Source organism: Passer montanus, unplaced genomic scaffold (genome assembly GCF_014805655.1).
Source record: "Passer montanus isolate IOZ18808 unplaced genomic scaffold, ASM1480565v1 scaffold153, whole genome shotgun sequence".
In the NCBI taxonomy this organism is placed as follows: Eukaryota; Metazoa; Chordata; class Aves; order Passeriformes; family Passeridae; genus Passer; species Passer montanus.
The window spans coordinates 115375-127493 of record NW_024362385.1 but is presented as its reverse complement, the minus strand read 5'-3'; the positions used below and the strand labels follow the sequence as shown (position 1 = coordinate 127493).

The window sequence follows — 12119 nt, the reverse complement described above, 5'->3', positions numbered from 1 at the left end:
TGAGGTCAGACTAAAGTATGTATCTCACATTTATTACTGCGCTGAGCTACTACTGGAAATACAATTCTCATATTTTAGTTTTGGAGGTCCTTCTTATTTTCCATGAATTACAGAGTTTCCTAGATGGAGAATGTTTTCTCTTGAAATCTGTTAAATGTTGAAAGCTGTCACAGAGCATAAGCATCTATTTGTGCATGTACTCCAAATTATTTAAAGTCTTTTTTTCTCCAATTGTGCAGAAAAATCCCAAAGAATCTCACCTTTGTATTCTTACTGAAAATGGCAATAATGAAAAAGTGCTCTGTCTTTTCTCTCTCCTATAAGGGATTTTTATTAATAATTTTTACACTCCTAGTCACAATATGATGCAGCACACTCTGCATAAAATAATTTAAACATCATTGGTATATTAAATTTCTAAACATGGATGACAATGTAATTGAATCAAATATCTTTTAGGGTTATGGGGGGGCCACAGCAGCAAGGAGACTCATGGAGATTCTGCATTGAACATTACAAACTACCTCTTGGCTTTTAAGCTAGAAAGACTGGATTGCTGGTGTGCCAAAAACACTGTTAGAGAAAGCAGTTCCACCTTGAAAGAAGGGCTTTCAGCAGCTTTTCACGTGACAAATTCGGGGACAACTCTCAGAGGGAAACAGCAGTTTATTTTAGGGACTTTTTTTTTCTTTTTAAAAGTCTTTTTACAGGTGATACATGAACAGGATCACTCAAGATCGACCACTGGTGCTCTCATATGTAACAGCAACTCCATGTGGACTACACTGACTTCCAGTGGAGATGCTGTTACTTTTGATAGTCACTCAAAAACTCCACAGCAGCTGCTACTGAAAGGTTGTTTATCCAGCATTCAAGTTTAAAACAGCTCATGTTTTGAAATGCGAGTTATTTACTGGTGTTTTAACTATATTAATGATTCACACCATCTAAGTATGAAACTTCTTAAAAAGTTTTACATTAAAAAGTATGTCAGCAACCTGTTGTAACATGATTTTCAAAATGATAATGCAAATGTAACAAACCGTCACACTCAGATGCTGTTTTCAATAAGAAATGGTGTCCAGGAAAATGACCTATGAATTGACAGACTGTCTTCTGCATTTGTCTGTCACTTCTATAGGCCAATATTCTGTGCACTTCTACTCCAGTTATAGAAGTTTCCTACAGTTAACTTTACAAATATTTAAGCTCGAACTTTTTAGAATATTTAATGACTGCTTTATACTTTCCTTTGAAAATTCCACCAAGAGTAAGTAAAATTAGAAGTAAAGAGTACTGGCTATAAATGACCATCTGAATCTGTTAGTCGAATGAAATAAATCTCTTTTCAAATATAGTGAATATGTCTGGATTTTTTCCTAAATGCTTCTCTATTCCCCAGATCAACTCTACCCAAACATGCCATGCTGTCCCTTCGTTCACTCCCCTACAATTCTCACTGCTGGGCCAACACCTACACACAAAGGTGGAAGTGTTAAGCTGTGGCAGAGTTTACCACATCAAAATGCTGTGATTGCCAAATTTTGCACAATTTCAGGAATAATCGCACACAATTTGAGCACTCACAAGAGGCAGGGGCTTTAATACAGGTCACGGCCTTTCAAAGTGATTTTACTACAACCTAAAGGAATTCCCACATATCCCATCCCTCCTTTCAAATGCATTCTGTTCCAGCTCTTCAGTGTTCAGAAAGAGCTTCTGCTTCATGGTGCCCTTCACATTTGAGTGCCAATTGCTGGACTGGTTTTCATTACACTTTTTTGCTTGTTAAACTATATACTTAAGAATTTTTAAGCAACACACACACTCTCAAGCCTACTCTTCAGAATATAAAAGGTATTCCTCAGAAATAGTAGTTTTTTATAGACACACACCTGCTTTTTTGCACGTAAAATGGTTTTATGTCCCACACACCCTCCACCCATTTATTTCCTGATGTGTATCAGCATTATCCAGGCACTAGAAACGACATTGTGACTACTGTGCTCTTTTCTCACAGTTATTGCCTACAGTGAGAGAGCCAAAGTACATCTCTCTGCACACCTACACACCCAGTCACACCAGGTGAAGCTAAGGACTACCTGTCTAAAGTCCATTCCCTGCTCCCCACACCCTGAGAGCCTCACCTACTACTGTCTACTATCTACTGCTTGTGTGCTCAGAATAGCCTCTGGAAAACACGCTAGACGCCTGCAGTACATTTACTCAACACCAGAATAAAAAAAAAGTATTCAAGTTCAGCTGTAAAAACTTATTATGAATTTTCACAAAAGGTTGTTAAGGTGTACAAAATTGAGTTGCATCAGCATATCTCAAGGCAGAAAAAATAATGAAACTAATTCAATAAATGTGGAACTGCACAATACTCTTTTTATGAAATCACCTCTTAAGAGAGCATTCACAACTGTAAACCTTTGCTCCCTAAACAAGTAAAAGCAGAACTCTATTAGTCCTTACAGGACAGAAAAGGATCATATTTGGTTGAGTTTCTTTGTTTTAAAGCATAGCTTGGATTTCTTCTGCATTATGTTGTCTATAACTTCTGAAATGCAGTGTTTGAAATATCTGGATACTATTAGCCAAAAGATAGCAGAATCAGGCTAGCATCTAAAGATCTGGACATACCAAATCATACAGGGTCAGTTACACTTGAGGCTGGTCTTCAAAACCATTCTAATTTTGTTTTGAAACAAAATACATTTATTTATTCTGCAACCAATGTAGTTATTCTTCTTCAGATCTCACTGTCACTTAACTGCAAAAAGCTATTTTGACACAGTGGTACAATTACAGTTGCCATGTATTCTAACCACAACTTGCATTTCACTGCTTGCTTACATGGAAAGGCCAGTCATGACTGTCAGCTCACTGAAGATGTGGGGTGAAAACAGCAATTAATCTCAAGAGGAGTTTTCAAGTAACTTAAGTATATAAGTAAATGGATTCCTATTATTTATATGTAAGTCACTTTCAGCCACAAGCTTTTGATTGTTTTAACTTACATCTAAATTAGATCTGCGTATTAACAACTACCAGTAAAAGTGTGTATTCCTACTTGAAATACTAAGAAGTTTTATAATATCATCAACTGCAACACAACAGACAGCACTTCTTCTGTCACTTCTCAGTGTCTAAGGCTAGGCAGGTACCTGTTTATCAAGCATTCTCCTGTGCTCTTCTGATAAAAAGCAGGAATCGGGACGCCCCAGCATCTTTGCCGTGATATGCACCAAAACGTCCTTCTGTCCAGCATCTCCAGCATCCTGTTCACTGCAGATGTAGGGATCACTTTCACTTTTTTCAGCACATCCTATAAAGGAGACAGTGAACTGTTGAATATGCTTCAGCTGTCCCATGAATAACGTTTATGCTGCTAGTAAAATATGGTACAGATCTACTCTCCCATTCCCAGTATCAAACAATACATTCTCAGGCAACTGTCTGCTGCTCTTCAATAACTAATTTGAACATTGCATATACTGTGTATTTCCCAACCAAACCTCAGCTCCCTGATTCACCAGCAGACACACCCTGAACATGTGTTAAAAGTGGCATCAGTGACTGAATCTGAAGTTTAAAAGCTGACTGTATCTTGTACTGTTGTCTACTTTGAAAACCCACCTTGATACAAACTCTCTGTAGAGGGCTACCACTCACTCCCAGCCCTGCAGAGTAACCACCGTGTTTTCATCCATTCTAGATAAGGATGAATATGGAATATACACCTCATATCCTAATTAGAATAAAATCACTGTTACCCTAAGGTGCTGGCCTGAATCTTCTGTGTGGGTCTACGTAACTTCAAAGAGCAAAAGACCCTAAGCTTTAAAGTTATTTAAAATAGGACTGTGACAAAATTAACAGGGCAGCAAACAAAGACATCTGGCCACACAAGGCTAGCCTAACAAAAAAAAAGATAATTTTAACAGTGATAATTTTATCTCTTCTAATTTAATTCCTTGAAATATCATCTTTTAAAAAAATATTTTAGGGAAAAAAAACATCAGTAGTTCTAAGAAACTTCTGCATCTGTAAATACAATGAGCGAATATATCAGTCAGTGTAGCTACCCTGGATTATATCAACATTGACAAAAGAATTGACAACGTATTTCACTTCAACAAGTAATTAATGCTTTTCAACTACTGTTCATAAACCCTGGAGAAGATCATATTCTGGAGGGAGTTACAGCAAGAGTTTTTTTGTTGATTCCAAGTAGCATCAGTTGTCTTCAAGTGTCTCATAAGAAAGCAAAATTACATACCTGTGCTGCAGCCTTCACATCTGTTGTGTTTACAAACCACTGTTTGCTGGCACGAATAATAATTGGTTTCTTAGTCCTCCAGTCATAGGGGTAACTGTGCATGTATTTCTCCTCTTTTAACAAACTCCCAGCTGCTTGAAGCATCTTAATGACTGAGAGAAAAAATGAGGCCAAGATTAAATTTCAGTTTGAACATATGGCTGCTGTTAACCTCAACTTAGTACTTTTCCATAATCAATACTTAGCAAGAAATGCCTGTACCTCATCCATATTCAAAATATGGCCAGTTTATGCAAACTCTCAAAATATAGCTGCAGGACTGTAAGTGATGAAGCAACAAATGGTCAAATATCAAATACTCACCAGCTTCATTCCCTTCTGCAAGGACATTCTTGTTTTTAAGTTCAGGACCTGCTGCTTCTGTAAAACACCCACTTTCATCCACAAGGCAATCCTGAAAATAAATAAATTAATCATGTCAATAAAATACCATGTGGCAACTTATTATGTTTTTGGAATTCAAAAGTGAGTTAAATACTCTACTGGGTGACTCCTTTTCTGATGAATAACAAAACATATAAGTACACTTCAGATTTAGTGAACTGCAGTTTAGTAATCTATCAGGTAAGTGAATTTCAGGCGTCAGAAGAAATGAGCACCAATGCATTTGCACACATACCACAACTATCACACATAAAGACACTGGTATTTTGGTGACTTTTCAAATAAACAATGCAAAATAAAAGCAAACCTAGCCCTCCACATGCCCCATATCCTGAATCTTCACTCCCATCAATCACAAACTGGCCATGCATAAATGAGCTGTATTTATGTATGTGTTTAAAATAAGCTTTGCTGAAAAAAAAAGTAACAATGACCTACATAACTGGTGACTTACTGATCTGCATATAAAGGACAATTCTTGGTAGTGAGAGTCAATATCTGAGAAATAGTCTCTGTGTTCTCCTTTAAAAAACAAAACCACATAAAGAGCAGAAAAATCTGATTCTAACACCTTCCTATAAGTTTTAATCAGCAGAAGGAAACTTCATTCTTTTAACCTGATACACATTTTCCTTAAGGTTAGTCTTGCATTCCTGCAGGCCATTAGTGATACTCACACTTTTGTGAATGCTTCAAAGTATTTTCAAGTTTTATGCAGAAATTAAAACAAATCATTTTAGTGTCACACAGTCAATCAGTTGCAGGAAATCAAGAGCAACAGCTGAAAAGATAAAGTACCGTGGGTAGCTGATGGTGGGAAGCTACGCTGTAATCTTCCATACCATGAGCTGGGGCTGTGTGAACTAATCCTGTCCCTTTTGTCATTGTCACATGATTTGCAGGTAACAGGGGAGAGACTCTGTTAGGAATGGTGGGATGAGCACAAGAACCATCTGCCAAATCTGCACCTGAAAAATACAAACAGAAGATAAAATAAATACAACTCCCATGTTCAACTTGTTCTTTTACTGCTCTCTGATAGAAGAAGTGGTTAAAAAAACACAGAAGAAAATATTATTATTATTAAAGCCCTGCTGAAAGTCAAGAATCGCAGAGCTTGAGGAATGTGCCACACGACAAAATGGTGTTCGCAGAATTATTTCCTCGCAGAAGGAACATGCTTAAGAACTGCTATCACAAAGTTATGTACACAAATACAGAAAAGTAACAAACATAATTAATTACTGAATATATGGGAAGTTAAAAAGAACAGGTTGCAATATGAAATTTCTTTTTAAGAAGGTTCAACTCTACTACTCTTGGATGTTATCTGTAAATCACATGATTCAAAAAGGTGGAAGCTGTGAGAAAAAACATCCCCAGTAATTTCATCATTAGGTAAAAACGAGACTTTCTCTGAAAGAGAAGGCATGGAAAGACACCAAAGACACCAAAAAAAAAAAAAAAGAACACAAAAAGTAATAGAAACAGATTCCTCACTTTCTTTACAAATGCGTATTTTCAGCACTGAATCACTGATGGAGGCAAATGAATAAAGCTCACAAATGACACACCAAATCCCAACTCATGACACTGAATCCCAAGCCTGCCTGTTAAGAAATGCCACTATGCAGTTTGTTAGGATGCCAACTCAACTGCTTTAGTTTGTCCAGACAGACAACAGCCACCTACAATACAGCACCAGTCATGCTTGTAATTAGCCCACTCTTGTCATCAACAATGGATGGAAAGACAAACTTCAGTATAATTAAGATTTTGATACTGAACAGACTAGATATAGACTTACAGTCTACATCTCATTTTTCCAAACGTGATGCCAGATTTTAAAAATTCATTTGAAATCTAGGGATGATAATTTGAGTTACAATACAACAGTTACCAACAGTAAATTCGAGATTCTTCCTCCTTGTATTATTTTAGTGAAGGATATTCTCAAATTATAAACACATTTAAATGAAGCAGTTTTCAGACACCTACCAGCAGATTTCTAAGCAATTTAACAATTTTAAAACCTACCTTTACATGTTGATACAACTTCAAACTGTGTGTCCAGAACAGCAGCTGTAGATTCAACTCTATCTGCAGCAAGGATGAAGCATTGTCCAGTCGTTGCACATTTTACAATTACATATCTGCAATGCAAATACGAATTTGTGATACTAAATAATTACAAACACCACAAAGCTACCAATTTGTGAAATGCTTCATCTCTAAAAGACAGACAAGTATGCTTTACATGTCAAATTCACTCACAAATCTCAAAATTAAAAAAATAACTGCCTCCTGAAGAAGAAATAGTTTAATAAAAATTTAGGCAGAAATTAATATATTAGTAAATACAGAACAAAGCTTACAATTGCAACACTTAAAAACAAAATCAAAAAACCCCAAACAAAACCCAAAAATGATGCCCTTAAGTAAACTGTAATGGCAACCCAGAATGTTTTAATTTTGCTGCTAAATACCAGTAGGGACTGACACAGGCAACTGAACCAAGGGAAAGACACCTACGCTGAGTCTGGCATGTAACAAACTGCTTGATTGGCTGGCACAGTCCAAGGCTGCGTGGTCCAGACTAGCACACTAGCAGGGGATGATCCATCTACAGATGTAAATTAGAAGTACTTTACTCACAGTTATAACAAAAATCAAAGCTGTCAGTCTCTAAAGCTACAGAGAAGTCATACCTATCACAGAAGTCAGCTTAGGCGGTGACTTCAGCAGTGGAAATTTCATGTACACAGAGCGACTGACATGCTGCTCATTGTACTCCAGTTCTGCCTCAGCCAAGGCTGTTCTGATACACATCAAACACAAGTTATATGCTGCAACATCAAAAGCTATTAGCATCCTTGCTAAAATTTTGAAGACAAAATAGTAAATTGATTCTTACTTTGTTGAAGGGGACCAAAACACAGGTTTATAGTCCCGGTAAATTAAACCCTAGAGAGGACAGCGAGGGGAAAAAAAGAAAGTTAGGAGAACCAAAACTCATGAAAAATCAATACAGACTTCCACAGAAGTTCAATATACCTTATCATACATCTTGCAGAAGACTCTCAGCTGGTTTGCTTCATACTTTGGATCAAATGTAAGGTAGCAGTTGGCCCAATCTGCCATTACACCCCAACGAATGAAGGCGGATTTCTGTTTCTCAATTGCTCTTTCTGCAAATGCTCTGGCTGAAGGGAATGGTTCCATTAAGTACATGGTTTATCACACTAAGATCAATAAAATACCACTTAAAATGTACAATTGATTTTTTTTTTTAGTAAAGCCAGAGCTGAACATAGTGAACCTATGCCTTAACTATTATGGTTCAAAATACATACATTTCAGATTGGTTGCTACAAAAAATGACTGCAAAGAGTAAGCAGGTGTGGCACTTTCTCACTAACACAGGAACTTTAAGCACATGTCTTCGGACTACAAACTTTCTTTTTAAGAAAGAGGGGGAAAATATAATTTGTCAGGAAGAAAAATTTCTCAAAATAAGTTCTCAACATAAAAGTAATAAGAGTGAAAGTTAACTCCCTCTGTTTATGCTGATTCAAAATTTTCTAAGTAACATACATCCGAAAAGCAGCTAGTCCATTTCATTACCACAATTTCAAATTAAAGAAGCTTCAATTGCTCATTACAAAAAGCTTTGCAGCTGAATGATGATGCCTTTCAATTGTATTTGAAATTATTTCTTCAAAACAGTTTCCATATAATACAGACTTTCTTCTAAAGGATCCCTCCTATAGTTTTGTAGGATTGTTAAAAAGTCAACAAATACATTCCTACTTGTGATACTGAACCAAGCTGTCCTGAAGGAGTCTGACTTCTACATGCATCTTTTCAGTTCTTAATCAAATTCAGCCTTCAAAAACCAAAAGGATGCTGATCTGATAAACAGCAGCTTCTTGCCACTATACAGTTAACTAAAGCAGACGTCCAAATCCCCTACCCTCCTTTTGTTTGTTTTTTAAACTGAGGGTTAATGCTCTGCATGCCCATTTCAGCAACAAATTAAGGCTATGTGAAATTATCCCATTTTAGCAGCTTCCAGCCTGCTCTATCTGCTTGGCAAATACACCCAGTGATCATAGAAAACGTCACCAACAGCTAATAGGAAAGGCCACAATGAAGTCTAAAAGCCTTCATTTACCTCTCTGCCGAATTTCCATAGGTGAAAGACTTTCAGCTCCTTTGACTTCTGACAGTGCCTTCAACTCAATTGGCAGTCCATGGCAATCCCACCCTGGCACATAATGCACTTTATAACCTCTCATCACATGGAATCGATTGGTGATGTCTTTCAAAATCTGAAAAGCCACAAGGTCTGTTATCACTTTAGCTCCCCCATGTGGAACAGCCACATTTGTAATTAAGCTCCTCCTGTTTAAAAAATATAATTATCAAAAGCTGCAGGATAAATTCATATTTAAGAACAGAGAAGCTCTGGGTGCCCCATCCTTAGAAGTGTTCATGGCCAGTTTGGATGAGGCTTTGGCCAACCTGGTCTAGTGGAAGGTGACCCTGCCCATGGCAGAGGGTTTGGAAGTAAATCATCCTTAGGGTCCCTTCCCACCCAAACCACTCTGTGATCCAAAGACAACGCATTTTTTATTTTTCTTGCCTATCATTTTGTAATTTGACAGAACATTAGAGGACCTCTTATCCAAGGAGTTCACAACCAGTGTAACTGAGAGATGCAGTTTATAAACTCACAAGACTTGAAGAAATCTGACTGACTCTCATTTTTAAAACACTGAGTTGGACCTACAGCACTGGCCTAGAGCACATTGCTGCAGCCCAAGCTCTGGCACCGGCTGTGGGTGACAACTCACTATTTGAGTCTTTCTCCCTTGGTGGTCAGCGTAAGGCTGTGAATCTCAGAGCTGAATCAAAATGAACACTGAGCATTCAGTACAGGATATTTATGTTGGGGTATAGAATCTACATCAACATGGCAAAATATGGCAAACACATAACCATACCATTGGTTTATAAAAGCCCCAACTACCAAAATCCCAAACATTTTAAAGTGCTATTGATTTAAATGGCAATGGAGAACACAGGGCACATGACAGCAGGTTCTTTACCACTCCACAAGAATAAAGTATGAACAAGTAAGTAATTACTTTGTTTAATGCATGGCCAACATGAGGGTCTCCATTGGCATAGGGTGGTCCATCATGTAAACAAAATTCCTGTTTTGTCTTCCTTTGCCTCTGCCACAAGTACAGTTCCGAAAAACCACATTTCTGTAGAAACAACAAGAAAAAGACCAAAACTATCACAACCCTCTGTACTTACAAAAAGTCTGGATGTAAAATTTACAACAAAAGCAAGCAGGCAAACAAATACACTTTTCTAACTCTGCAAGAGAAGACGTCAGTGGGTTTTAAGTACAAAAAAGCCCAAGAGGGTGAAATATTAGGCCTGAGATTATCCTAGCACTACACTATCCGGACGGTCGTTACTCTCCTCCAAACCAACCTGTAAAAACATGACTATCCAAATTAAAAATACCTCAAGAGCCAGAGCTTTTCTAAAAAAGAGCCCGGACTCGCCAGAAGTTCGCCCTGCGCGGCGGGACCGAACACAAACCCTGGCGGCCACCCCCGCCCTCCTGCCGGCCAGGGGCTCGCCGCGCCCGGGGCTGCCCCACGCTCCTGCCGGGGGAACCGGCCCGGCCCCGGCCGCACCTGCTGCGTCTTCAGCTCCGTCTCGGGCTGCAGCCGCCCCGGGAGCTGCGCGGGGAAGGGGCTGCGCGGCAGCAGCACCGTGTCCCGGTACCGGGAGTCCTCCCGGCTCTCGGCCGCGGCCTCCGAGGCGGCGAAGCGCGCCCAGCCCCGGGCGGCCCCGGCCCGGGCCCGCGCCAGCGCCGGCGCCCGCCAGGCCCGAAGCATCCTCACGGGCTGCGGCCGCGCTTCCGCCGGCGCGACGGGCCGCGGCAGGGGACACACCGCGATGGGCGGGCGGCACGGCGGCTGCTCGGCGCTCCCGACGGGCCGGGCGAGAGCTTGAGCCCCGCCCGGAGCCGGAAGGCTTTGGGGCGTTCCGAGGTGGTTTGGTAGAGGAGGTGAGTCCTCGCTGCCTGCGGGCGGGGAGCGGCGGTGCTGGGCCGTGGGTCGCTCCTTGGCACGGAGACCAACGCGAAGGGCTCGGAGCGCCCCGCACGCTGCCGGCGATCGGTGCCGGGCCACGGGGGCCGGCGAAGATCCTGGGAAAAGCGAGGTTGGACGCGGTGAGTTGGCGGCTGTGCCAGGAGAGCTGCTCCTGCCATCCCCGACTAGCCGTGGTGTGTCCGGCCACGCTCCGCTGGTGCGTTCGCGGGTACCGCTCCATGGCTCCGGCTGCGCTGCCCTGCAGGCGCTTTGCCATCGGGAATATCATGGCAAGAACATCAGGAACAGGCTTCCTTTTTTTATTTTTTTTTTTCCTTCTTTTTTTTCTTTTTTTTTTTTTCTCTCTCTCTCTTTGGTGAAATGAGGTAGCGCAGCCCTTTCCCATTTGGAAGTCTGTAGGTGAACCTCAATGAGATTCCCACCCCGAATCCTAGCCGGCTTCTGCTGGGTAAATATTGCTCCCTTACATAATGGAAAATTTATCTTTTATTAGGTGTGGGCTGAAGTTTATTGTAAAGAAACAGGGAGCTCCGGCCTCTTAGACATTGAAGAATTCCAAGAATGAAGTCGTGGCTTAGCACTTGGATTTAAGGACATGCTCTGTGTGATGTCCACTTTCTCCTTTCATCAGACAAACCCATAAATTTAAAAAATGGAAGTTTGCATAAAAGAGGATGAGAACCATCAACAAATCTGTCATGTGTGCTTTGATAAGTTAATTGTTGTCAGCCTGTAGTACTTAGATACATCAGAATTAAAAAGTAGAACTAGAACTCATTAATTTTAACAGGTATCAGAATAGGCTGATTTGTCAAGACCAGTCAACAGTTTGGTTGCTGGGCTAGAAGAAAGGAGGGAAGATCTTTAGAGGAAAATGATACCCAAATTTAACTTGAGGCATAATTGCTGTGCATTATTTGTAAACGGCACAGTTTTCTAGGAGTCAAACTATTTTTGTCCAAAGCAAGCAATATATTCTTAAGTGCGTTGTGGAAGTATACATTAGACATTGCCCTCATCGGAAAGAATATGCCATAAACCTATAAATAAGATCAAAAAGTTACAGAGGTAAAAAAACTTAGAGGCAACTACTGCATTCACTTATCTAATCAAAAAGGTCCAGTATACCAGAAGATGTGTCACAAAGGAGATGCAGCCCTGTAAAAATCTAAGGCACCTTTGCACTAATAAAATACTTTGCAATTCATTAGGTAATTACTCCAGAGTGATGAGGAAGGGGTGTTGAACCT

At 40.0% G+C, this 12119-nt stretch overlaps 2 protein-coding genes across 3 annotated transcripts in view; one reads left to right on the top strand and one right to left on the bottom strand.

Annotated features, from left to right (window-relative positions):
* IARS2 (isoleucyl-tRNA synthetase 2, mitochondrial) overlaps positions 1-10706 on the bottom strand; it is a 27664-nt gene extending 16958 nt beyond the window's left edge. Inside the window, exons 1-12 of the mRNA XM_039702046.1 lie at positions 10447-10706; positions 9880-10002; positions 8904-9060; positions 7784-7932; positions 7644-7693; positions 7438-7547; positions 7262-7352; positions 6767-6882; positions 5528-5697; positions 4649-4739; positions 4286-4437; positions 3171-3331 (exon numbers count right to left, since the gene is read on the bottom strand). Coding sequence (XP_039557980.1) covers positions 3171-3331; positions 4286-4437; positions 4649-4739; positions 5528-5697; positions 6767-6882; positions 7262-7352; positions 7438-7547; positions 7644-7693; positions 7784-7932; positions 8904-9060; positions 9880-10002; positions 10447-10650 — 1574 coding nt within the window. The 5' untranslated portion in view covers positions 10651-10706. The remainder of the gene's footprint in view (positions 1-3170; positions 3332-4285; positions 4438-4648; positions 4740-5527; positions 5698-6766; positions 6883-7261; positions 7353-7437; positions 7548-7643; positions 7694-7783; positions 7933-8903; positions 9061-9879; positions 10003-10446) is intronic.
* BPNT1 (3'(2'), 5'-bisphosphate nucleotidase 1) overlaps positions 10685-12119 on the top strand; it is an 11645-nt gene continuing 10210 nt past the window's right edge. Inside the window, exon 1 of one of the 2 annotated variants that reach the window (XM_039702048.1) lies at positions 10685-10823. The gene's annotated coding sequence lies outside the window, so the exon portion shown is untranslated. The other variant, XM_039702047.1, reaches the window with a different exon arrangement.